Source organism: Oncorhynchus clarkii, chromosome 28 (assembly GCF_045791955.1).
Source record: "Oncorhynchus clarkii lewisi isolate Uvic-CL-2024 chromosome 28, UVic_Ocla_1.0, whole genome shotgun sequence".
NCBI lineage: Eukaryota > Metazoa > Chordata > Actinopteri > Salmoniformes > Salmonidae > Oncorhynchus > Oncorhynchus clarkii.
The window spans coordinates 34945108-34972797 of NC_092174.1; the positions used below are offsets into that span (position 1 = coordinate 34945108).

General features: G+C 42.3%; 1 protein-coding gene across 2 annotated transcripts; it reads left to right on the top strand.

Annotated features, from left to right (window-relative positions):
- The first annotated feature begins 2205 nt into the window (after window positions 1-2205).
- Window positions 2206-27581, top strand: LOC139386936 (serine/threonine-protein kinase tousled-like 1-B). Of its 2 annotated transcripts, XM_071132833.1 has the most exons (22): window positions 2206-2592; window positions 5334-5449; window positions 5628-5696; window positions 6053-6091; window positions 6210-6285; window positions 8863-8906; window positions 10559-10660; window positions 10756-10842; window positions 10950-11042; window positions 14353-14463; window positions 14548-14684; window positions 14893-15087; window positions 15213-15279; window positions 15371-15468; window positions 15856-15937; window positions 16047-16138; window positions 16233-16322; window positions 24367-24536; window positions 24885-25020; window positions 25114-25225; window positions 25945-26052; window positions 26198-27581. In XM_071132833.1, exons 1-22 carry the CDS (start codon window positions 2466-2468, stop codon window positions 26345-26347), a joined length of 2301 nt encoding a protein of 766 aa, XP_070988934.1. In that variant the 5' UTR covers window positions 2206-2465; the 3' UTR covers window positions 26348-27581. The 2 variants fall into 2 exon arrangements, with proteins under 2 accessions (XP_070988934.1, XP_070988935.1); XM_071132834.1 differs by lacking the exon at window positions 6053-6091.
- Window positions 27582-27690: the final 109 nt, after the last annotated feature.

Consider the following 27690-nt stretch of genomic DNA (forward strand, 5'->3'; position numbering starts at 1 on the left):
GTAATAATGCCTGTAAAGGTATATCGCTCTGTAATAATGCCTGTAAAGGGCTATCACTCTGTAACAATGCCTGTAATGGTATATCGCTCTGTAATAATGCCTGTAAAGGTATATCGCTCTGTAATAATGCCTGTAAAGGGCTATCAATCTGTAATACTGCCTGTAAAGTGTTATCACTCTGTAATACTGCCTGTAAATGACTATCACTCTGTAATACTGCCTGTAAAGGTATGTCGCTCTGTAACAATACCTGTAAAGGGCTATCACTCTGTAATACTGCCTGTAAAGGGATATCAATCTGTAATACTGCCTGTAAAGGGCTATCAATCTGTAATACTGCCTGTAAAGGGCTATCACTCTGTGACAATGCCTGTAAATGGCTATCAATCTGTAATACTGCCTGTAAAGGGCTATCACTCTGTGACAATGCCTGTAATGGTATATCGCTCTGTAATAATGCCTGTAAAGGTATATCGCTCTGTAATAATGCCTGTAAAGGGCTATCACTCTGTGACAATGCCTGTAAAGGGCTATCACTCTGTGACAATGCCTGTAAAAGGCTATCACTCTGTTACTGTTACCATGGAAACTCATCTCATGACATAACCTGATTTTTATCACGAGCAGGTGCATATCGGGTGTGTGTGTGTGTATATGTGTACCTCACTCGCTTTCTCAACCAAATACAACATATTTCCTGATGCAACTTACTTGGAACACACACAGACTCTCCATCAAATATATCAAACCTTCCAACAAACAAGCTCCCGTTCAGAGAAAAAAAGATTAAATATGAAATATCCACACATTGTTTCATTCAAGCCTGTTGATGTAATGTATTCATTGGCATAAAACAGTGAGTGTAGTGATTGTAAATAATATCATGCTTATCCTCTACCCCCAGACCTACTGTAGGTGCAAGAGTCAAAACAAATCACATTTTATTTGTCACATGCTTGGAAAACAACAGGTATAGACTAACAGTGAAATGCTTACGGGCCCTTCCCAACAATGTAGAGAGAAAGAGAAATAATAGATAAGTAATAATAAATACACAATAGTGAGTGCGTGTGTGATGATCATCTTAACCATTCTCTATGATAACTTTGTGCTGTCAGAATCATATAGACTAATCTGTTACCGAGAGAGCTCGTCAGTGGAACCCACAGTGAGTCTGTTGTTATGTTATTTAACATTTATTTTATCAGGGAGTCATACTGAGACCAAGTTCTCTTTTACAGATGAGCCCTGAATATCAGAAATGATAGAAAATACACACATCAACATTGTTCAGTCTGCCATTAACCTGCCTTCGCCTGGTCGGCTCCATTTGGGTGTAAAGAGTTAAGTCACCCAATGACCAACACAAACACATCCAAATAAAGGTGTGAGTGTGTGTGTGTGTGTGTGTGTGTGTGTGTGTGTGAATTCCACAGTGACGTCACAAAAGCTTCACCACAACAACATAACATATAGACCTAGCTGGCTGATGCATTGCACCAGATTTGGAACAAAGCATTTTCTCCATCTGTAGATCATAACATTGTCCTCCTTCATCAAGCATGTTCACTTCTTTTTTTATAAGATTCATTTTTAATATGGGCCAATACAACAATACTCATGTTTTCAACTTGCCAGTGTGTAATGGAATTCAACCATGCACACAGCCCACACACACACCAAGTGAACAGCCTTCGGAAACAAATCCTGACATCTGAAAATGCCTGTAGTCAGAAGCCGTTTTTCAATGGATGTGTACTAAAGGCATTCATATATTTATACGAATAAAAGTATAAATAAAATAAATTGTAGTCATGTAATTTTTCCTCTACCATTTCATTCAATATTTTGTTCGTGCGAGGAGAAATGAACTTGTGTGACTTACGGCCATTTTTGGGGTGTCGCTTCATTGTTTTCGCATCATCTCATCCACAGCACGAGCGAGGTGCGCGCCAATCATAGATATAGGCTTAGTAGATATTTTCGACCCATGCATTTTTTGGGTGGTACATTTCTGGTAGCTGATCTGTAAATTGATACATCATCCAACATGGCTGAACAATATACATTGTCATTTAAATACACGTTATTCAAATGTGGCATAGAATTTTGAGATGATAATGATTGACCATACATTATTCGAACGGTCTAATTGGATATGGGTTCTATTGATATATTGCTATGGCGCTAACCTCGCGATAGCCTATTCCAGGATTGGAGCGCTGTTCGCGAACTGATGCTGACAGCCGCTCGATCGATGCAAAGGTTACATTTTATCCTAGCATGCTACTTCAAGACGCATACGCACTGCAGAGCTTACTGAAATATAAGTGTTTACAAAAAATGGTAAAAATTAGATTGATTTCCGTGGCTATGTAGCAGTTGCCTGATGGTGGATGCACTTTTGGGATTTCGGATTTGCACGGACGCCCGTGTGTCTGCTCTCTCACTAGTAAAGTGGCTTCATGAGTGTCCAAAGTAACAGTGGAAGTGGTGGTGGAAGTTTGGAGGCGACGCCATCTTGGTCGCAGCTATCCTCGTCCCTAACGATTTCTCAACAACACATAACGGCCACCACCAAGACCAAGGAAGGTAAATTCAGCAACAATGTCATTCGTCGAAGTCTGTTCGATGGGAAATTGATACTGTTTCCAGTTATATCGGCCCAATTCGACGGAAATATGGATGTCAATGGATGCCGCAAATTGATGGCCGAACCTTGTCAGTTACAGTCAGTACAGTAGCTAGCTAACGTTACCTCGCTATAAAGGTGTCAGCACTCAGCTACAGTAGAACAATAGCGATGGAATATTCAGACAGGAGCAGACCGATTGAGTGGAAAACAAGTAGGACTGAGAGCAGTCTAGACCGCTGGACCGACAGATGGCCAAGCCCAAGGCATTGTTGTTTATGTAGTTAGCTAGCGATGTTGCCGAGACCTCTGATAAACAGCTGTGGGTAGCTAGTTGCCTTTAGTCTTCCGTCGAACAGCAATGCTACTGCAGGTCCATGCGAATCCACTGAGTTATGATGAATTCAAATTCCTTGTTCTTTGCCAAACAAAGAAGTGTAGGCCTACATTCTGATCACTTCAACATCAGAACAAGAATAGAATGTTGCTGTCATGCAACAGAACTAAAGCCTGTGACTCTGATGCCATCGAAACGGAAGTTTGTCACAGAGGCTCACGTTACTTTAGTATATTAGTGTGTCACAATTGTTACTGTTGCAAAATATTCCAATTGGGATTGTAATAACAATGTAACTATGGCTTCCTGCTGGACTGGGTTCAAGATGAGGCCTTGATGTGGTATTCCTGTGGACATATTTAGTGCTTGGCGGTTGTCAATGCATTATAACTGTTGTCTGGTTTCCCTTTACTTGCACCTCTGTCATAAGGTGTGTGTGTCAGTGTCAGGGTCAGACATTCCATGTTGTGTGTTTTGGTGATTCAGGAAGGCAAAGTTAACTCTTTGAGTTGAAGTTCAGGCCCACAGCTCAGCTGTTGAATCAGAGCTAATGTGCTTGTCTAGTCCAGTACCAAATACTGACTGCTAGGTTGTATTGGTCATACAGTCTAACATACTGTTGACACCTGATACATACTACAGTACCAGTCAGAAGTTTGGACACCTACTCATTCAAGGATTTTTCTTTATTTTGACTATTTTCTACATTGTAGAATAATAGTGAAGACATCAAAACTATGAAATGACACATGGAATCATGTAGTAACCAAAAAAGTGTTGAAAAAAATCAAAATATATTTTAGATTCTTCAAAGTAGCCACTTGCTTTAATGACAGCTTTGCACACTTTTGGCATTCTCTCAACCAGCTTCACCGGGAATGCTTTTCCAACAGTCTTGAAGGAGTTCCCATATATGCTGAGCACTTGTTGGCTGCTTTTCCTTCACTCTGTGGTCCAACTCATCCCAAACCATCTCAGTTGGGATGAGGTTGGTTGAATGTGGAGGCCAGGTCATCTGATGCAGCACTCCATCACTCTCCTTCTTGGTTACATAGCCCTTACACAGCCTGGAGGTGTGTTGGGTTATTGTCCTTTTGAAAAACAAATGGTAGTCCCACTAAGCGCAAACCAGATGTGATGGTGTATCACTGTAGAATGCTGTGGTGGCCATGCTGGTTAAGTGTGCCTTGAATTCTAAGTAAATCACTCACAGTGTCACCAGCAAAGCACCATCACTCCTCCTCCTCCATGCTTCACGATGGGAACCACACATGCAGAGATCCTTTCTCCTACTCTGCCTCTCACAAAGACATGGTGATTAGAACCAAAAATCTAAGGACAGATTTCCACCGGTCTAATGTCCATTGCTTGCGTTTCTTGGCCCAAGCATGTCTTATTGGTGTTCTTTAGTAGTGGTTTCTTTGCAGGAATTTGACCACGAAGGCCTGATTCACACAGTCTCCTCTGAACAGTTGATGTTGAGATGTGTCTGTTACTTGAACTCAGAAGCATTTATTTGTGCTGCATTTTCTGAGGCTGGTAACTCTAATGAACGTATCCTCTGCAACAGAGATAACTCTGGGTCTTCCTTTCCTGTGGCGGTCCTCATGAGAGCCACTTTCATCATAGTGCTTGCAACTGCACTTGAAGAAACGTTCAAAGTTCTTGAAATGTTCCCGGATTGACTGACCTTCATGTCAAAAAGTAATGATAGTTTCTCTACTTATTTGAGCTGCTGTTGCCATAATATGGACTTGGTGTTTTACCAAATAGGGCTGTTTTCTGTATACCAACCCTACCTTGTCACAACACCTCTGATTGGCTCAAACGCATTAAGAAGGAAAGAAATTCCACAAATTAACTTTTAACAAGGGACACCTGTTCACTGAAATGCATTCCAGGGGACGACCTCGTGAAGCTGGTTGAGAGAATGCCAAATGTGTGCAAAACTGTCATCAAGGCAAAGGGTGGCTGCTTTGAAGAATCTCAAATATAAAATATATTTTGATTTGTTTGATGCTTTTTTTGGTTACTACATGATTCCATGTGTGTTATTTCATAGTTTTCTTGTTTTCACTATTATTCTACAATGTAGAAAATAAAAAATAAAATAATAAAATAAAACCTTGAATGAATAGGTGTGCCCAAACTTTTGACTGGTACTGTAAGTGCTATAGCTTGGTGCTCCATAATGTGTTCACTAAAAGCAGATAGGCTAAGTTGATGTGGGACTGGTGAAGTGCACTACACTCAAACCATTTGCACTTATCTGATGTGCACTTATTGGAAGTGGATAGTAGTGTGAGACAGTCGAATACAGTTTGTTGTATCCTTACATAGCCATATGTGTTATGTTGTGTTTAGGCCCCATGGAGGAGCTGCACAGCCTGGACCCTCGCAGGCAGGAGCTTCTGGAGGCCAGGTTCATGGGTGCGGTCAGCGGCAACACCGTAGGAAGCAGCGCCAGCGGCGGGGCCAAGGTGACAGACACACCCGTTATTACGCAATTACTATCTCACACATAAATACTAAAACGCACACGTGCAGGTTTTTACTCATACCAGACACACCAAAAAGTTTTTTTAAAAGGCAAGCACATGAAAATTGCACATTACACACACTCTTAAACAGTTATGTCTGACTTGTCTGTATGTCCAGGGTCTGGCCAACGAGTGCTCCAACCACAGCTATGGCAGTCTCGGCTCTTCCAGCGACAAAGAGTCAGAGGTGAGACACACACACCATGCAGAGACGATGTCAGTGAGGGACGGGTCTGGCCTAGTTTCAGTGATTAGATGTCACACCATATCACCGACACACAGGTGGCTTACTCGCTGTTAAAAGAAAAGACGCCATTTAGTTTGAGTGGAGACAGGGAAGGCAGGCATTTTGTCTATGTAGCCATTTACATTTTTGGAACCATGGACAGTTAATCAGGAGACTGAATGATATCTTTGTTTGTCCTTGCATGACCCACCTCAATCTTTCTCTTTCCTCCCTTTTTCAACCTTCCTCGCTATCTTTCCTCCATCCCTGTCTCACCCTCTCCTCACTCTCTTTTGAATGTATCTTTCTCTACCTAGAACTCTGATATGAAGAGGGGGAGTTCTCCTGCATATTCTGTACGTACTCTTCCTTCCTACTGTCCTACCCCCCCACCACACACACACACTCATACACTCTCTTCCTAAGGGGACACGCGAATGTCAGAATAGTGATTTACTATTTGTTTATTCTCAGACCCCTGAGAAGAAGCACTCTGAGTCGCCCAGAGGAAGGAAGAGGAAAGCTGACATCCAATCGGAGAACAGCCAGGGTATGACACATACATACAGTGCCTTCAGAAAGTATGCACACCCCTTGCAAAAAGGCATTAAAATTGGAAGAAATTTGGCAAAGAAACAAACTTTGTCATGAATTCAAAGCATTGTATTTAAGGCAAATCCAAAACAACTCTGAATAGCCGAGTTACACTTTTGCCTAAATCTGCTTTATAATCTATGGCAAGACTTGAAAATGGCTGTCTAGCAATGATCAATAACCAACTTGACAGAGCTTGACTTTTAAAAATAATAATATGCAAATATTGTACAATCCAGGTGTGCAAAGCTCTTAGAGACTTATCCAGAAAGACTCACAGCTGTAATCGCTGCCAAAGATGATTCTAGCATGTATTGACTCAGGGGTGTGAATACTTATGTAAATAAGATATTTCCATTTAACTAGGCAAGTCAGTTAAGAACAAATTCAAATTTTCAATGACGGCCTAGTTACAGTGGGTTAACTGCCTTGCAGAATGACAGATTTTTACCTTGTCAGCTCAGGGATTCGATCTTGCAACCTTTTGGTTACTAGTCCAACGCTCTAACCACTAGGTTAGCCACCCCATTTTTAATACATTCGCTGAAGTTTCTAAACATGTTTTCATTTTGTCATTATGGGGTCTAGATGGGTGAGGAGAAAAATCTATTTCATCCATTTTGAATTCAGGCTGTAACACAACAAAATGTAAAAAGTCAAGGGGTTTGAATACTTTCTTAAGGCACTGTACCTGTTTTCTATGATTGTGTTTTGTAATCCTGTCTTGCATTTTATATTTGCATGTGATGTGTGTGTCTTTGTAATTACAGGGCTCATTTGTAAAAGAGACCTTGGTCTCAACCTGACTCCCTGTCAAAAATAAATAAATGCTTCAATAAAATAAAAACAACAGTCATTATAAACAGGGGTGAAATGATCTGGTCAGGACCTGAAGGAATTTTAGATTCTCCTTGGTACTTGATTTATTTTCATGTCAAAGTCACTCACTCGCAAGCTCCCTGTCGGTAGTCGGGCCCTTCCATTAGACAATGTGTATTCTGAATGTCACATGGTATCACTCAGTTAAACAAGGTATATTGAATGTCACATGGTATCACTCAGTTAAACAAGGTATATTGAATGTTACATGGTATCACTCAGTTAAACAAGGTATATTGAATGTTACATGGTATCACTCAGTTAAATAAGGTAAACTATATATACAAAAGTATGTGGACACCTCTTCAAATTAGTGGATTAGGCTATTTCAGCCACACATGTTGCTGAAAGGTGTTTAAAATCAAGCACACGGCCATGCAATCTCCATAGACAAACATTGGCAGTAGAATGGCTTTACTGAAGAGCTCAGTGACTTTCAACGTGGCACCGTCATAGGATGCCATCTTTCTAACAAGTCAGTCCACTCAATTTCTGCCCTGCTAGAGCTGCCCCGGTCAACTGTAAGTGCTGTTATTCTGAAGTGGAAACATCTAGATGCAACAATGCTTCAGCCGCGAAATGGTAGGCCACATAAGCTTACAGAACGGAACCGCCAAGTGCTGAAGCTCATAGCGTATAAAAAAGGTCTGTCTTTGGTTGCAACACCATCTACCAAGTTCCAAACTGCCACCGGAAGCAAGGTCAGCACAAGAACTGTTCGTCGGGAGCTTCATGAAATGGGTTTCTATGGCCTAGCAGCTGCACACACACACAAGCCTAAGATTACCATATGCAATGCCAAGCGTCGGCTGGAGTGGTGTAAAGCTCTCCGCCATTGGACTCTGCAGCAGTGGAAATGTGTTCTTTGGCGTGATGAATTATACTTAACCATCTGCTGTCCGACCGACTATTCATGGTTTGGCGGATGCCAGGAGAAAGCTAACTGCCCCAATGCATTGTGCCAACTGTAAAGTTTGGTGGAGGATGAATAATGGTCTGGGTCTGTTTTTCATGATTCGGGCTAGACCCCTTAGTTTCAGTGAAGGGAAATCTTAATGCTACAGCATACAATGACATTCTAGACGATTCTGTGCTTCCAACTTTGTGGCAACAGTTTGGGGAAGGCCCTTTCCTGTTACAACATGACAATGTCCTTATGCACGAAGCAAGGTCCATACAGAAATTGTTTGTTGACATTGGTGTGGAAGAACTTGAGTGGCCTGCACAGAGCCCTGTCCTCAACCGCTTCGGACACATTTGGCATCAATTGGAACATTGACTGCGAGCCAGGCCTAATCACCCAACATCATTGCCCGATCTCACTAATGCTCTTGTCGCTGAATGGAAGAAATTCCCCGCAGAAATGTTCCAACATCTAGTGGAAAACCTTTCCAGAAGCCTGGAGGCTGTTTTAGCATCAAAGGGGCACAAACTCCATATTAATGCCCATGATTTTGGAATGAGATCTTCGACGAGCAGGTGTCCACATACGTTTGGTCATGTAGTGTATGTTCTGAATGTCACTCTCCGTTAAACAAGGTGACACAGTGTCATTGTTACATTCTGTTGTAAGGTCCCTGGGCTGTGCTAACCTCTATCTGTGTTAATGCGTTGCTAACCCACGGTATCTGCTCTGTGTTCTCCTCTACCACAGGGAAGACTTCCACACGGGGGCCCAAGATCAGTGACTACTTTGATGTGAGTGTCGTATTATGTAGTTGTTCCAGACTTGTTATTTATATGCACTTTGTGTTCTCTCTGTGTAAGTTAAACTAAATGTAAGCCTTCCATGGGCCAAGCTGGTTGGTCTTGACTCGCAAGATGTCTAGTGAGATGCAGCCTATGTGGAGTTGCCAGAAAACGCTAACATCCTGTTTTTAGGGATACAGTATTTTCAATCTAACTTCCATTTCCGCTGAAAAATGGAAGTAGGGACTCGGCTCAGGCATCTTTCTACGCCTGCTATGTTAGGTTAAGTGAGATGATTGGTGATTGGGTCGTGGTGTGATGATTATGATTGGTTGACATTGTGAATTTCCCAACTTGAGACATTCTTCTATACACTATGAAAGTCCCATGTACTTCCTGGATCATGTCCCTTGCTGTTTTAAGAATGGGATTCCACAAATGTGTCCTCAAATTTATGCATGTCCTCAAATATTTGAGAAAGCAGTCATTTAAGATGCATGTAAAATGATATTCCTATTAGTGGATTATTTACTTTTACCCAATGCCTTTAAGGTTTTCCATAATGAAAAATATAATGCAATGGAAACCCTTTATTATTATTATTATTATTATTGTAATAATATATATATATATATATATTTTTTTTTCTCGTTTTATTTTGAGATTTGTATATATATATATGTGTGTGTGTGTGTGTGTGTGTGTGTGTGTGTGTGTGTATCTATATCAAATTTTTACTTTTTACCCCTTTTTCGTGATATCCAATTATCCAATTGGTAGTTAGTCTTGTCCCATCGCTGCAACTCCCGTACGGACTCGGGAGAGGCAAAGGTCGAGTGTGTCCTCCGAAACACAATCCAACCAAGCCGCACTGCTTCTTGACACACTACCCGCTTAACCCGTAAGCCAGCTCCACCAATGTGTTGGAGGAAACACAGTACAACTAGCGACTGAAGTCAGTGTGCACTGCGCCCGGCCCGCCACAGGAGTCACTAGAGCGCGATGGGACAAGAAAATCCCGGCCAGCCAAACCCTGCCCTAACACGGACGACGCTGGGCCAATTGTGCGCTGCCTCATGGGTCTCCTGGTCTCGGCCGGCTGCAACATAACCTGGGATCGAACCCGGGTCTGTAGTGACGGCTCTAGCGCCTTACACTTCGAACACACGGACAGCGTCATTGCATTTTGGTACACCAGAATTACATTCATTTCCAATGAAACTCTGCGTTTGCCTTGCCGCGTTGCAAAGGCAGTTGCAGTGCGTTCATTGTGGTGCATGCGTTGGATTTATCGAATGTATGTGTCAAACTATATGTGTAGACAGCTTGACAGAAATGGTAGCAGAAGGTGAATGTTGAACTTTTGTTGCATACATTTTTAGATGATGCTGCGACTATTTTGCGCAACGACGCTGTCGGTGTGTTGGAAGCATTAGACCGCTGCGTCACTTGGGAGAATGGAAAACTTTAATGAAAGCCATTAGGTAGAACAAAATTAATCCTAAAATACAAATAGAATTATACATATATCTTAAATGAATGCATTCAAAAACAGTATGGGGCATGATCCAAGAAGTAGGCGGGACTTTCATAGTGTATTGCTGGGCAATATGTATGTGATGTCACTTCCTGTTCCTCACCCTGCTGTTTCCTATGTGTAGTTCCAGGGGGGGAGTGGCTCCAGTCCGGTGAGGGCTATACCCCAGTTCCTCCGCTCACCACAGAACTCCCACCAAGGTGCTCACTCTGCACCTGGTTCTAACGTACGTATACACACGTGGTAGGACCTTTTTGGGCTTTGGTGTGTGTTTCATCACCTTGTTTATAACAGTGTTGTATGTGTGTTGTCTCTCTGTAGATCAGACAGAACAGCTCCTCTCCTACCAGTCTGTGTTTCGGAGATCACCTGATGAACCACAAAGCCTCCTCCAGCAAGTGTGTTCAGGTAAGACTGGCACACTCTCTCTTTCCTCAAACTCTTATCACATCTCCTTATGCTCCTCATACCTGTCACACTTCTTTCTCACCTACTCCTCTCCTGTCTCTCTCCAGACAGAGTTGACAGGTCTGAAACTGGCTGCTCTGGAGAGCAACAAGAGTCTGGACCTGGAGAAGAAAGAGGGACGCATAGATGACCTGCTTAGGGTGAGTTTAGGTGCTAGTTAGGGTACTACAGGTGATGGGTAGAGGTTGTACTAGTTAGGGTACTACAGGTGATGGATAGAGGTTGTACTAGTTAGGGTACTACAGGTGATGGGTAGAGGTTGTACTAGTTAGGGTACCACAGGTGATGGGTAGAGGTTGTACTAGTTAGGGTACTACAGGTGATGGGTAGAGGTTGTACTAGCTAGGGTACTACAGGTGATGGGTAGAGGTTGTACTAGTTAAGGTACTATAGGTGATGGGTAGAGGTTGTACTAGTTAGGGTACTATAGGTGATGGGATAGAGGTTGTACTAGTTAGGGGACTATAGGTGATGGTTAGAGGTTGTACTAGTTAGGGTACTATAGGTGATGGGTAGAGGTTATACTAGTTAGGGTACTATAGGTGATGGGTAGAGGTTGTACTAGTTAGGGTACTATAGGTGATGGTTAGAGGTTGTACTAGTTAGGGTACTATAGGTGATGGTTAGAGGTTGTACTAGTTAGGGTACTATAGGTGATGGTTAGAGGTTGTACTAGTTAGGGTACTATAGGTGATGGGTAGAGGTTGTACTAGTTAGGGTACTATAGGTGTTAGGGTACTACAGGTGATGGGTAGAGGTTGTACTAGTTAGGGTACTATAGGTAATGGGTAGAGGTTGTACTAGTTAGGGTACTACAGGTGATGGGTAGAGGTTGTACTAGTTAGGATACTACAGGTGATGGGTAGAGGTTGTACTAGTTAGGGTATTATAGGTTATGGGTAGAGGTTGTACTAGTTAGGGTACTATAGGTGATGGGTAGAGGTTGTACTAGTTAGGGTACTATAGGTGATGGGTAGAGGGTGTACTAGTTAGGGTACTATAGGTGATGGGTAGAGGTTGTACTAGTTAGGGTACTATAGGTGTTAGGGTACTATAGGTGATGGGTAGAGGTTGTACTAGTTAGGGTACTATAGGTGATGGGTAGAGGTTGTACTAGTTAGGGTACTATAGGTGATGGGTAGAGGTTGTACTAGTTAGGGTACTATAGGTGATGGGTAGAGGTTGTACTAGTTAGGGTATTATAGGTGCTGGGTAGAGGGTAGAGGTTGTACTAGATAGGGTACTATAGGTGATGGGTAGAGGTTGTACTAGTTAGGGTACATTAGGTGATGGGTAGAGGTTGTACTAGTTAGGGTACTATAGGTGTTAGGGTACTATAGGTGATGGGTAGAGGTTGTACTAGTTAGGGTACTACAGGTGATGGGTAGAGGTTGTACTAGTTAGGGTACTACAGGTGATGGGTAGAGGTTGTACTAGTTAGGGTACTACAGGTGATGGGTAGAGGTTGTACTAGTTAGGGTACTACAGGTGATGGGTAGAGGTTGTACTAGCTAGGGTACTATAGGTGATGGGTAGAGGTTGTACTAGTTAGGGTACTATAGGTGATGGGTAGAGGTTGTACTAGTTGGGGTACTATAGGTGATGGGTAGAGGTTGTACTAGTTAGGGGACTATAGGTGATGGGTAGAGGTTGTACTAGTTAGGGTATTATAGGTGATGGATAGAGGTTGTACTAGTTAGGGTACTATAGGTGATGGGTAGAGGTTGTACTAGTTAGGGTACTATAGGTGATGGGTAGAGGTTGTACTAGTTAGGGTACTATAGGTGATGGGTAGAGGTTGTACTAGTTAGGGTACTATAGGTGATGGGTAGAGGTTGTACTAGTTAGGGTACTATAGGTGATGGGTAGAGGTTGTACTAGTTAGGGTACTATAGGTGATGGGTAGAGGTTGTACTAGTTAGGGTACTACAGGTGATGGGTAGAGGTTGTACTAGTTAGGGTACTATAGGTGATGGGTAGAGGTTGTACCAGTTAGGGTACTACAGGTGATGGGTAGAGGTTGTACTAGTTAGGGTACTATAGGTGATGGGTAGATTTTGTACTAGTTAGGGTACTATAGGTGATGGGTAGAGTTTGTACTAGTTAGGGTACTATAGGTGATGGGTAGAGGTTGTACTAGTTAGGGTACTACAGGTGATGGGTAGAGGTTGTACTAGTTAGGGTACTATAGGTGATGGGTAGAGGTTGTACTAGTTAGGGTACTATAGGTGATGGGTAGAGGTTGTACTAGTTAGGGTAGTACAGGTGATGGGTAGAGGTTGTACTAGTTAGGGTACTATAGGTGATGGGTAGAGGTTGTACTAGTTAGGGTACTACAGGTGATGGGTAGAGGTTGTACTAGTTAGGGTACTATAGGTGATGGGTAGAGGTTGTACTAGTTAGGGTACTATAGGTGATGGGTAGAGGTTGTACTAGTTAGGGTACTATAGGTGATGGGTAGAGGTTGTACTAGTTAGGGTACTATAGGTGATGGTTAGAGGTTGTACTATTTAGGGTACTACAGGTGATGGGTAGAGGTTGTACTAGTTAGGGTACTATAGGTGATGGGTAGAGGTTGTACTAGTTAGGGTACTATAGGTGATGGGTAGAGGTTGTACTAGTTAGGGTAGTACAGGTGATGGGTAGAGGTTGTACTAGTTAGGGTACTATAGGTGATGGGTAGAGGTTGTACTAGTTAGGGTACTACAGGTGATGGGTAGAGGTGGTACTAGTTAGGGTACTATAGGTGATGGGTAGAGGTTGTACTAGTTAGGGTACTACAGGTGATGGGTAGAGGTTGTACTAGTTAGGGTACTACAGGTGATGGGTAGAGGTTGTACTAGTTAGGGTACTATAGGTGATGGGTAGAGGTTGTACTAGTTAGGGTACTATAGGTGATGGGTAGAGGTTGTACTAGTTAGGGTACTATAGGTGATGGGTAGAGGTTGTACTAGTTAGGGTACTATAGGTGATGGTTAGAGGTTGTACTATTTAGGGTACTACAGGTGATGGGTAGAGGTTGTACTAGTTAGGGTACTATAGGTGATGGGTAGAGGTTGTACTAGTTAGGGTACTATAGGTGATGGGTAGAGGTTGTACTAGTTAGGGTAGTACAGGTGATGGGTAGAGGTTGTACTAGTTAGGGTACTATAGGTGATGGGTAGAGGTTGTACTAGTTAGGGTACTACAGGTGATGGGTAGAGGTGGTACTAGTTAGGGTACTATAGGTGATGGGTAGAGGTTGTACTAGTTAGGGTACTACAGGTGATGGGTAGAGGTTGTACTTGTTAGGGTACTATAGGTGATGGGTAGAGGTTGTACTAGTTAGGGTACTATAGGTGTTAGGGTACTACAGGTGATGGGTAGAGGTTGTACTAGTTAGGGTACTATAGGTGATGGGTAGAGGTTGTGTACTGTTGTGTGTTTATACCTGTATTGTTTTCCCTCCAGGCCAACTGTGACCTGAGGAGACAGATTGATGAACAGCAGAAACTCCTGGAGAAATACAAGGAGAGACTGAACAAATGCATCACAATGAGCAAGAAACTACTCATAGAGAAGGTGTTGATTTGTTTGTATGGATGTCTGTTACTGACACAAGCCCATGTGCGATTGTGTAACTGGCGTCTATTTGTGTGTATGTAGAGCACCCAGGAGAAGCAGTCGTGCAGAGAGAAGAGCATGCAGGACCGTCTCAGACTGGGTCACTTCACCACTGTACGACATGGAGCCTCCTACACTGAACAGTGGACCGACGGATACGCATTCCAGAACCTTGTCAAGTGAGAATACACACACTTCACAAACCCACATATAATATACTGTATGTACATGGTCTGCTCTCCAAAGCATAATGAAACGATAACATTTCCTATGACCTGTTATGTGTGATATGACTTTCTTTTGACCTGTTATATGTGATTACTTTCTTATGACCTGCTATAACACTTTATAACCCCCCCCACACACACACACACTCTCTGTGTGTAGGCAGCAGGAGGGTATCAACCAGCAGAGAGAGGAGATTGAGCGTCAGAGGAAGCTGCTAGCCAAAAGGAAGCCTCCCAACCCCTCCTCCTCCCCCTCCCTCTCCTTAGGAACCACCTCCGAACCCAAACAGCGCAAAGCCAAGGTTGTAAACGGCAATGACCCCGACCCTTTCCTCAAACCCTCCCTGCCTCAGATGTGAGTACACACATACACTGAGGGACACACACACTTGTACATACAGGCATACATACGCACGGGCAGATGGATACACACACTTTTGCGTTGTTGGTGCAGTGACGTTTATCAACATTTTTTTTTAGGTTGACTCTGGCTGAGTATCATGAGCAAGAGGAGATCTTCAAGCTTCGCCTGGGACACCTGAAGAAGGTTGGTTTCACTATGAACACAAACATGTTTGTTCAAAGTACTAAAATGAATACGATTAACTGTCTGAGTAATGTGGTTGACTGTCTCTCAGGAGGAGGCTGAGATCCAGGCAGAGCTGGAGAGGTTGGAGAGGGTGAGGAACCTCCACATCCGAGAGCTGAAGAGGATCAACAATGAGGACAGCTCATCGTAAGTACAAGACAGGAAGACGCAATCATATAGAAGTCCTGACCCCAGCACTGTCTCCTGGTTCAAAACCCAACCCTAGTGCCTACATATCCGTAGGCCAGTAGCTGTAGTGTGGCTGACTGCCAAGTTGATACTTTCTAGGTGTTCATAAGATAATAATTGTAATATATGCCATTTAGCAGACACATTTATCCAAAGCAACTTAGTCATGTGTGGATACATTTTATATATGGATGGCCCAAGCAGGAATCGAACCCACGACCCTTGGCATTGCAAGTGCCATGTTCCACTGACTGAGCCACAGCTCTTGTAGGTGTTATGTGGTGGGTAAATTATCCTTTTATACTATAGGAAGCAGCCTGTTCAGTCTATCTGTCTGTCTGTCAGGTTTAAAGACCACCCCACTCTGAATGAGAGGTACCTGCTGCTGTATCTGCTAGGCAGAGGAGGCTTCAGTGAAGTCTATAAGGTATGGATTGACTACTGGTATGTGCTTGTGAATGATTATTAAGAGATTCTAGATCCATACTGTACCTGTGCTTGTGAGTGTTTGTCTGATGTGTGTTCTGTGTCTTCAGGCCTTTGACCTGTTTGAGCAGCGCTACGCAGCCGTTAAAATCCACCAACTCAACAAGAACTGGAGAGAGGAGAAGAAGGAGAACTATCACAAGTATGAGACGCAGAATTTACAACCAAGTTTACATCCAAGTTTTAAACGGTATTTGACCAGACTTGCTTACACACAATATTGTTTTCTGTCCCAGGCATGCCTGTAGAGAATACCGGATACACAAACAGCTGGACCACCCCAGAATAGTCAAACTCTATGACTACTTCTCCCTGGATACAGACACGTAAGTGGCGTTTTACCCCAAACATAGTACAGTTCTTTCACAGATCAGATGAAGGAGAGGAAGCCATTTTAGACTGTTGAGATGCCTCTTAGGTTATAGTTAATGGAGTCCATTGTCTTCTCTGTTTCTCTCTGTTTCTCTTGCTCACACTCTTTCTCTGTTTTTCTCTTGTGGTGGAATTATTGTAATCGAGAGGATTACAAAAACAAACAAACTTAATTATTTAATTAGTGCAGTAATGGAGCTGGTCGGTAATCACCCCTGGAGGTGATCACTGAGAACTAAACAAATCAAATCAAATTTATTTATATAGCCCTTGGTACATCAGCTGATATCTCAAAGTGCTGTACAGAAACCCAGCCTAAAACCCCAAACAGCAAGCAATGCAGGTGTAGAAGCACGGTGGCTAGGAAAAACTCCCTGGTTTGAGCCACAGCATTTTATAACAAAGTCCATTCCTCTTCAGTCTACATGACTAACAACAGATGTATGGAATGGGTCACAAGGTTAAGATTTGTATGAAAGATACTTATAATTCACAGCAGACAGTATCTGTCCTCATTGTGTAGAGACCAAGGTCTGGCCCACCAACTCCATACTGGAGCCATCTCCCCCTGGTACCTGAGTACAGAAACATTAACTCATCCTCTGGAATGCGGTATCACCCAAAGACATCGTAAATCTCCTGCCAGTGTTACATCTCCCAGAGGCCCACTTTCAGTTCGTACAGACACAATAGAGTTATAATAACCCTCTATTCTGTTGCATAATACAACCATTTGATGCAATTACAACATTATAACATGATCTTGCAATTTTGCCATCACATGCCCCCATTTTGAGAGTCCTCTCAACTTAAAAGAAAATTACAACATTTAAAACCTGTTAAGTCTACCCCCTCCTTTTTCGAACATTCTGTTAAAAATCGCGCAACTTTTCAGCGTCCTGCTACTCATGCCAGGAATATAGTATATGCATATGATTAGTATGTGTAGATAGAAAACACTCTGAAGTTTCTAAAACTGGTTAAATCACGGCTGTGACTATAACAGATCGTGTGTTTCATTGAAAAGCGCAAGAAAAACTGCTCTCTGAAAGCTAAAAATTATTTCCATGCGTCACTTTCATGGGTTGTTAAAAGGGCACAAAATGTATTATCGACCTGCATGCAATTCCTACAGATTCCACACGATGTCGCCATTGTCGTCATTTTCAAGGGAGTTTTTTCTTGGTAAATCCAACTAACTGGATTCCGTTTCTTCCGGTCTCCACCAGGATGTTTTGAATGTGCACATTGGCAGCCATTGATTTGAAAACGAGGAGCTATTGAATATGCATCGCCCTGTAATCATTTTGATAGATTATAAACGTTTACTAATACCTAAAGTTGGATTACAAAAGTATTTCGAAGTGTTTTGTGAAAGTTTATCGTCGACTTTTTTAATTTTAAAAATGACGCAGCGTTTAAAAACGATGTTTTTTTCTGAATGACACAGCTTCCATAGAAAGCTATTTTGGGTATATATGGACCGATTTAAACGAAAAAAAGACCCAATAGTGATGTTTATGGGGCATATAGGAGTGCCAAGAAAGAAGCTCGTCAAAGGTAATGAATGTTTTATATTTTATTTCTGCGTTTTGTGTAGCGCCGGCTAAGCTATATCTTTGTTTACATCGCATTCAGGCATTTTGGGGTGTTGCATGCTATCAGATAATAGCTTCTCATGCTTTCGCCGAAAAGCATTTTAAAAATCGGACTTGTTGGCTAGGTTCACAACGAGTGTAGCTTTAATTCAATACCCTGCATGTGAATTTTGATAAAGGTTTGAGTTTTAACGAGTACATTTAGCATTTAGCGTAGCGCATTTGCATTTCCAGGTGTCTACTTGAGACATCTGCGTCTCAAGTAGGAGCAAGAAGTTAAAAAACATTAATTCACATGTAGAAAATGCATACATTCTTCAAAAACCAAGAAGCATGAAAGCAATAACTCATTGTATGGGTTCCTGCTCGTGACCGACTGACCAGAGATGGCGCCGACAGAGATGGTCGTCTCGCTTCGCGTTCTTAGGAAACTAGCAGTATTTAGTTTTTTTTATGTATTAATACTTACGTTGTTACCCCAGGAAATGTTAAGTCTTATTACATACAGCCGGGAAGAACTGTTGGATATAAGAGCAACGTCAACTTACCAACATTACTACCAGGAATATGACTTTCCCGAAGCGGATCCTCTGTTCGGACCACCACCCAGGACAATGGATCAGATCCCAGAAAAACAGTGCCGCAGACTGAGCGGCCTTCTGGTCAGGCTCCGTAGACGGTCACATCACTATCCGCTCCCGAGTATACTACTCGCCAATGTCCAGTCTCTTGACAACAAGGTAGACGAAATTAGAGCAAGGGTTGCCTTCCAGAGAGACATCAGAGATTGTATCATTCTCTGTTTCACGGAAACATGGCTCACTCGGGATATGTTATCAGAGTCGATACAGCCACCCGGTTTCTTCACGCATCGCGCCAACAGAAACAAATATCTCTCTGGTAACAGGAAGGGCGGGGGTGTATGCCTTATGATTAACGAGTCGTGGTGTGATCATAATAACATACAGGACTTAAGTCCTTTTGTTCATCTGACCTAGAATTCCTTACAATCAAATGCCGACCGCATTATCTACCAAGAGAATTGTCTTCGATTATAATCACAGCCGTGTACCCCCCCCCCGACGCAGACACCTCGACGGCCCTGAAAGAACTGCATTGGACTCTATGTAAACTGGAAACCATATTTCCTGTGGCTGAATTTATTGTAGCTGGGGTTTTTTCCACAAAACGAATATGAAAACAAGGCTCCCTAAAGTTTATCAGTATATTGATTGCATGACCCGGGCTGGCAGCATTCTGGATCATTGTTACTCTAACTTCCGCGACCCATACAAAGCCATCCTTTTGGCAAATCTGGACCAGGACTCCATTTTGTTGCTCCCAGCATATAGACAGAAACTTAAACAGGAAACGAACGCCAGTGCTCATGTCTGCTTGACGTTGGTCCGACCTATCGGATTACACGCTTCAAGGTTGCTTCGATCACGTGGACTGGGATATGTTCTGGATAGCCTCAGACAACAACATTGATGTTTACGCTGATTCAGTGAGAAAGTTTATTAGCTAGTGCATCGGTGATGTTGTTCCCAGGATGACTATTACAACCTTCCTCAACCAGAAACCGTGGATTGATGGCAGCATTTGCGCAAAACTGAAAGCGCGAACCATTGCTTTTAATCATGGCAAGGCGACCGGAAAAATGAGCGAATACAAACAGTGTAGCTATTCCCTCCGCAAGGCAATCAAACAAGCTAAGAGTCAGTATAGAGACAAGCAGTCCCAATTCAGACACGAGATGTACAGTGGGGAGAACAAGTATTTGAAACACTGCCAATTTTGCAGGTTTTCCTACTTACAAAGCATGTAGAGGTCTGTAATTTGTATCATAGGTACACCTCAACTGTGAGAGACGAGATCTAAAACAAAAATCCAGAAAATCACATTGTATGATTTTTTAAGTAATTAATTTGCATTTTATTGCATGACATAAGTATTTGATACATCAGACAAGCTGAATGTAATATTTGGTCCAGAAACCTTTGTTTGCAATTACAGAGATCATACGTTTCCTGTAGTTCTTGACCAGGTTTGCACACACTGCAGCAGGGATTTTGGCCCACTCCTCCATACAAACCTTCTCCAGATCCTTCAGGTTTCGGGGCTGTCGCTGGGCAATACGGACGTTCAGCTCCCTCCAAAGATGTTCTATTGGGTTCAGGTCTGGAGACTGGCTAGGCCACTCCAGGACCTTGAGATGCTTCTTACGGAGCCACTCCTTAGTTGCCCTGGCTGTGTGTTTCGGGTCGTTGTCATGCTGGAAGACCCAGCCACGACCCATCTTCAATGCTCTTACTGAGGGAAGGAGGTTGTTGGCCAAGATCTCGCGATACATGGCCCCATCCATCCTCCCCTCAGGTGCAGTCGTCCTGTCCCCTTTGCAGAAAAGCATCCCCAAATAATGATGTTTCCTCCTCCATGCTTCACGGTTGGGATGGTGTTCTTGGGGTTGTACTCATCCCTCTTCTTCCTCCAACTCAAAACCTACATACGTCTACTTATTGGTTGTTTAAGTTGCATCTCATTATGTTCCCAGTATTACTTTACAAATCTCCAGTTGTCGATTATACACACATACAACTCATCATATTTTCATATCTGATTACGTACTCACATCATCCATTCCATGTGTGTTTTCAAGGACTCTCCCCAGCTACGAAGCAGCGCTCCAAACATACTCCCAGTGGAAACAAAAAAAAATACTTGTATTTCCCGTACAATGACCGGCCTGTCATGGGATCCTCAACAGTTCTCTAACCTCCCAGGAACCACGCAAAGTCTAGGCTCCCAGAAACTATAGACTTGCTGCTAACGTCCCTCTCTCAATACTGCCCGAGATATTCTATGATGGGCAGCGATGGAAATAACATTTAAGTCAACATTTTTTAACCAAATTTCAATCATCTTATTATGCAAATGTTTATCTTATTTACACACTCACACAGTACTGTTCCCAAACACATTTAAACAATATTTTTTATAACCTGCAGGAATAGTTTATAGCTTTCACATAGTTACTTAACTATTTGAAACCATTGCATACCATTAACTTATCTACTAATTATTATTTATCTCAGGCTCACACAGAGCCTTCATGATCACCCACACAGGTTTGATCGAATGCTTACACAGAACATGACTAAATAACCATCCACACAGGATTGGTAAGATGTCCTCACAGAACATCATTGAAAGGTTACCCACAGACTCAACCTATCGCGCCCACACAGAACGCTTCTACAAAGATTACCCTCACAGGATTTCAAACCCTGTCTATATGAACAGGGAAACCCATACCATTATCAAAATATAGCCTTATTAGTGGTCCCACAACAGGGCGTTTGGTAAACAAATTGAAACGCTCGTGCAACTTCCAGCGGAAAGGTCGGACGAAAATTCCGCTGGAAGTTGCATGAGCGTTTCGATTTGTTTACCAAACACCCTAACAAAAGGAGGTATATGGACATAAATGATGAACTTGATCAAACAAATCAAACATTTATCGTGGAACTGGGATTCGTGGGAGTGCATTCTGATGAAGATCATCAAAGGTAAGTTAAAATTTATAATGCTATTTCTGACTAATGTTGACTGCGCAACATGGCGGATTTTTGGCTCCGAGCTCCGTACCCGTACTCAGATTATTGCATGGTATGCTTTTTCCGTTGTTTTTTTTAAACAAATCTGACACAGCGGTTGCATTAAGGAGAAGGTTATCTAAAGTTCCATGCATAACACTTGTATTTTCATCAACATTTATTTGGAGTATTTCTGTAAATTGATGTGGCTCTCTGCAAAATCACAGCATGTTTTGGAACTACTGAACATAAACACGGCAATGTAAAATGCGATTTTTGGATATAAATATGAATTTATCTAACAAAACATACATGTATTGTGTAACATGAAGTCCTATGAGTGTCATCTGATGAAGATCATCAATGGTTAGTGATTTATTTTATCTCTATTTTTGTGACTCCTCTCTTTGGCTGGAAAAATGGCTGGGTTTTTCTGTGACTTGGTGGTGACCGAACATAATCATTTGTGGAGTTTTCGCTGTAAAGCATTTTTGAGATCAGAAACTGTAGCTGGATTAACGAGAATGTTATCTTTAAAATGGTGCCTAATACTTGTATGTTTGAGAAATTAGATTTATGAGATTTCTGTTGATTTGTATTTGGCGCACTGCAATTTCATTGGCTGCTGGCGAGGGGTACCCCGTTCCCAGACAAGTTAACAAAAGTTTTTATCAATTACATACATGTTAAAATTTGAACTTCACTAAAGTCAGATGCCTCGCAAAGGCGTCACCTGCACTCTCGTTCTTCATTCAATACGTTAAAACCTCTTACTTCTACCCCCTCCTTTTTCGAACATTCTGTTAAAAATCGCGCAACTTTTCAGCGTCCTGCTACTCATGCCAGGAATATAGTATATGCATATGATTAGTATGTGTGGATAGAAAACACTCTGAAGTTTATAAAACTGGTTAAATCACGGCTGTGACTATAACAGATCGTGTGTTTCATTGAAAAACGCAAGAAAAACTGCTCTCTGAAAGCTAAAAATAATTTCCATAAGTCACTTCCACGAGTTGTTAAAAGAGAACAGAATTTAATATCGACCTGCCTGCAATTCATACAAATTCCACACGATGTCGCCATTGTCGTCATTTTCAATTGAATTAATTGTTGGAAAATCCATCTATCTGGCATCCATTTTCCCAGTCTTCACCCGGATGTTGTTGATGAAGACATTAGCAGCCATTGATTTGCAAGCGAAGACCTATTGAAAATACATCGCCCTGTAATCATTTTGATAGATTATAAACGTTTACTAATACCTAAAGTTGGATTACAAAAGTATTTCGAAGTGTTTTGTGAAAGTTTATCGTCGACTTTTTTAATTTTAAAAAATTACGCAGCGTTTAAAAACAATGTTTTTTTCTGAATGACACAGCTTCCATACAAAGCTATTTTGGGTATATATGGACCGATTTAAACGAAAAAAAGACCCAATAGTGATGTTTATGGGGCATATAGGAGTGCCAAGAAAGAAGCTCGTCAAAGGTAATGAATGTTTTATATTTTATTTCTGCGTTTTGGGTAGCGCCGGCTACCGCAAAATCTGTTGTTTACGTGTCGTGCTGGCATTTTGGGGGGTGCATGCTATCAGATAATAGCTTCTCATGCTTTCGCCGAAAAGCATTTTAAAAATCTGACTTGCTGGCTAGGTTCACAACGAGTGTAGCTTTAATTCAATACCCTGCTTGTGAATTTTGATCAAAGATTGAGTTGTAACGAGTACATTTAGCATTTAGCGTAGCGCATTTGCATTTCCAGGTGCATACTTGAGACGTCTGCGTCTCAAGTATGGTCAAGAAGTTAACCTCAGCAATCCTACTGTGATCAACCCAGTACCACGGATCTGGACTTTTGGTCGCCCACAACTGGCTAATTAACAATCATGTCAAAGGATTCCGCACTTAAGAACACTCTAATCAACACAACTCAGTCCTGCTAGTCACCCCAGCTGTGGCCCTCTTAAGGAACACCTCGCTCTAAGTGTACCCTCAACAGGGGCTTTTGTTATTTTTTTATGTTGTTTTTCTTTTTTATCTTTTCATCACTTGTTCAGTTAATGTTTAATTAGTACTATTAATTCTGTGCATGTTCAAGTCTCACCCTTAATCCAATTCTGTTCTAAATTATGTATCCATTCAGCTGACGCTCTCAGCCAGGTGGGGATCCGATCTGCTCCAAATAGTGGAGAATGGCTTTCCCCTGGTTGCATCTAATGCAACTACCTATGCACGGTTAACCTGAGTTTCACTGGGAACAATCAGATAAATTGAAGTTTATCATCCCATCCTCGTCGCCAAAATTGTGGTGGAATTTTTGTAATCAAAAGGAGAGACTAAGATTTCTTCAAAACAATCCAACTTTATTATTTAATTACTGCAGTAAGGGAGCTGGTCGGTAATCACCCCTGGAGGTGACCACAGAACTCAACAAGCTGGTTTGAGCCACAGCATTTTATAGCAAAGTCCATCCTCCTTCAATCTACATGACAAACAACAGATGTATGGAATGGGTTAAGATTTGTATGAAAGACACTTATAATTCACAGCAGACAGTATCGGCTGTAAAAACTGTTATCATTGTGTAGAAACCAGGGTCTGGCCCCCTGATATCACCCAAAGACATGGTAAATCTCCTGTCAGTGTTGAATCTCCCAGAGGCCCACTTTCAGTTCACACAGACACAATAGAGTTATAAGAACCCTCTATTCTGTTGCAAAAACAACCATTTGATGCAATTACAGCATTATAACATAATCTTGCAATTTTGCTCTCACGCTTTCTCTTTCTCTCTGCCTTTAGGTTCTGTACGGTTCTAGAGTTCTGTGAGGGGAACGACTTGGACTTCTATCTGAAACAGAACAAGCTGATGTCAGAGAAGGAGGCGCGGTCTATCGTCATGCAGATAGTCAATGCCCTGCGATACCTCAACGAGATCAAACCCCCCATCATACACTACGACCTCAAACCAGGTACACACACACACACATCCGCTACGACCTCAAACCATTTACACACACACCACAGGAGGCTGCTGAGGGGAGGACAGCTCATAATAATGTCTGGAACAGAGTAAATGGAATGGTATCAAACACCTGGAAACCATGTGTCTGATGTATTTGATACCATTCCACTGATTCCACTCCAGTCATTACCACAAACCCGTCCTCCCCAATTAAGGTGCCACCAACCTCCTGTGACACACACTACAACCTCAAACCAGGCACACACACACACACACACACACTCGTTCACACAGTGACTCATGTTTGTGTCGGTGACATACACACATACTCAACTCACGCCTCTTGTCTGTGCAGGTAATATCTTGCTGGTGGATGGGACTGCATGTGGAGAGATAAAGATCACAGACTTTGGGCTGTCTAAGATCATGGATGATGACAACTATGGTGTGGACGGCATGGACCTCACCTCACAGGGAGCTGGCACATACTGGTGAGACACGACACACAACACATGACACACAAATAGTTATATTAGGTTTTTTTCTATTGTATATTGCTTTCTTCATGTTTTCCCCTTGTCCAGGTACCTTCCCCCAGAGTGTTTTGTAGTAGGCAAGGAGCCTCCTAAGATCTCTAACAAAGTGGACGTCTGGTCGGTCGGGGTCATCTTCTTCCAGTGCCTCTATGGACGGAAGGTAAGCACTCACACTCATTAGGGTACCTCTGAAGTGTACTCATTTTATTTTTCTCAGTGATCAGGGCCTAAAATTAACACCTGCCAAATGCGGGTAGATTTTGGCATTGGCGGGTAAGATGTCTATTTTACCAGCCACGTTGGCGGGTGGTCAGGGCTTCACAGTTTGAGCATTTCACTCGCATTTGTGAATAAAAAAACGTTAATTATGATAATGTATAGTCAAATACTGCAGTAGTTGTTTTCAAAGTAAAAGTTGGTCTAATTTACTTAAAGCAAAAATCTACTGAGACTTTGTCCTTATGTTTCTTGGCTATTTCCATTGTTTTGTTCACAAGCGAGGTTGTTTTCTATGTTTGAGTTTCTACTGCTAGGGAGAGAAGACAATGCTTCTACTAACTAGTCAGACTCAATCTCACAGGAACAAACATGACTGGAGGTTACCACGGTAACCCCCCCGCCCTTAAAGGGGCAGGTGAACATATTTGTCATCTGTGACATTTCGGTTAAAAGACTCAGGTCACAAAAAATGAAATTAAACAATATATCACATTACTTCTTATTAGTAATGCATTTATTGTTTTAGAAAAATTGCAAAGCATAAGCATCTGTAATTTCTTGTAAAATAATTTACCACAGTGGTTGGTAGACCAAAAGGTGAATTTTAGGCCCAGTCAGTTATACCTCAGTTTTGTTTTAACTGTGTGTGTGTTCATGCAGCCATTTGGCCATAACCAGTCTCAGCAGGACATCCTTCAGGAGAACACCATCCTCAAAGCCACCGAGGTCCAGTTCCCTGCCAAGCCCCAGGCCAGCACAGAGGCCAAGGTGACTCATACTTACTCTGAATTGTACACTCGTCAGGACATGTCTGAATGTGACTAGGACAGACAAAGCATGAGAAGCTGATCCATATTCTATAGATTAACTAACATCTCTCGCTCCATCTTCCTTCTCTATCTCTCCCTGTCAGGCGTTTATCCGGCGCTGTCTGGCCTACCGTAAGGAGGCTCGTTTCGACGTTCACCAGCTGGGCACTGACACGTACCTCCTCCCTCACATGAGACGCACCAACTCCTCAGGCTCCCTTCAGCCTGCCTCCTCCTCAATCTCCTCCTACTGAATGGCTGATGGACATGACTGACAGGCCCACCGGCCAATCCTATAGCAGAACTGATCCTAATATGGGAAATGGAGTGGTGTTGGGTATTCAGAATCCCCCAGCCGCAGTGAAAGGGACGTGAATTTGTTTGGCTGAATAGAATGGAATGGATGACACGTGAGATGGGGAAAGAGAAAGACAGAGTGGAGGTGGAGACACTGCTAATGTTTCCAAGTAGCTTTGCCGAAATGTTGCACTGTGTTCTGATCCTGAAGGTGTACCTGCTTTACAGAGAGAGAGAGAGAGAGGGGAAGGAAGAGAAGCTCTACCCCTTGTGCATGCCATTGGACATGCTGTGTCTGTTGCCATGGGGACTTAAGTGGGGCTAGGCCACACCCCTTGCTAATGTTGAACTGGGCTCTTATTGGTGGAGAGGTAAACTGTAAACAAAAAGCAACACGGTTAGTTGTTTATTGGAATCCCCATCAGAAGTCCATTCCTAAATAGTCCACTAGCTTCTACTATAGAAGGCACTTCCTGTAGATCTGAAGGGATTGGATAGGCATTAAACTATCTCCACCTTGTGCCTGGATAGGCCAAGTGGAATGTTCTCCATATTGCTTAGACCTCTGCAGTCAGTTCAGATCTACACCAGTATGTTGGTGCTAGAGGTCGATTTGGGATGTGGCTTGAATCCCCAGAATAGATCAGTTGGTTTGCCAGACTCACAGTAAACCTTGGACTAAATTGCACTTATAATCAAGATGATTTGGTTTCATGGACATGACTTCTTGAAATAGTCCTGGACTAAGGCTAAGCTTCAGTCCCAGACTGTCGGACAGAAGCTCATATTTAATATGTTCATAAAGTCACGTTTTTAGATCTTGAATCAAGAATGAAATCTACTCCTGGATTAATATAATCTGGCTGTGTGAAAGAAGTTGGTTTTAGGCAGTTTAGGTCCTCCGTGGATCCATCCCTCTACAATGTGCTGAGTGCTAGGCCTGTTCAGGCAATGACGTCTGTTTAGCAGAACACAATGAAACCATATAAGGATCAGCTTTATTGTAAAGATTAAGGTTTCAATACTCAAATCATCTGGAGGAAATTCAATGTACATTTCATGTGTAGGAGTGACATATCTGCAATCTCAGTCTGTACAGGGGGTCAAACACACTCAATGTACTGAACTCTCACTAGGCAGTGCCCCGTCTGCACCTGTTCTCAAATGAATAAAAGACAAAACGCCTAGAAACATAATTTTCTTATTTCCCACTTTGCTTTGAAATTGTACCCTTCCCTTACTCTGTTTTATTGTCTATTCTACCTTCACGTTTTATATTGTAGATGGGAAATAACAGGTG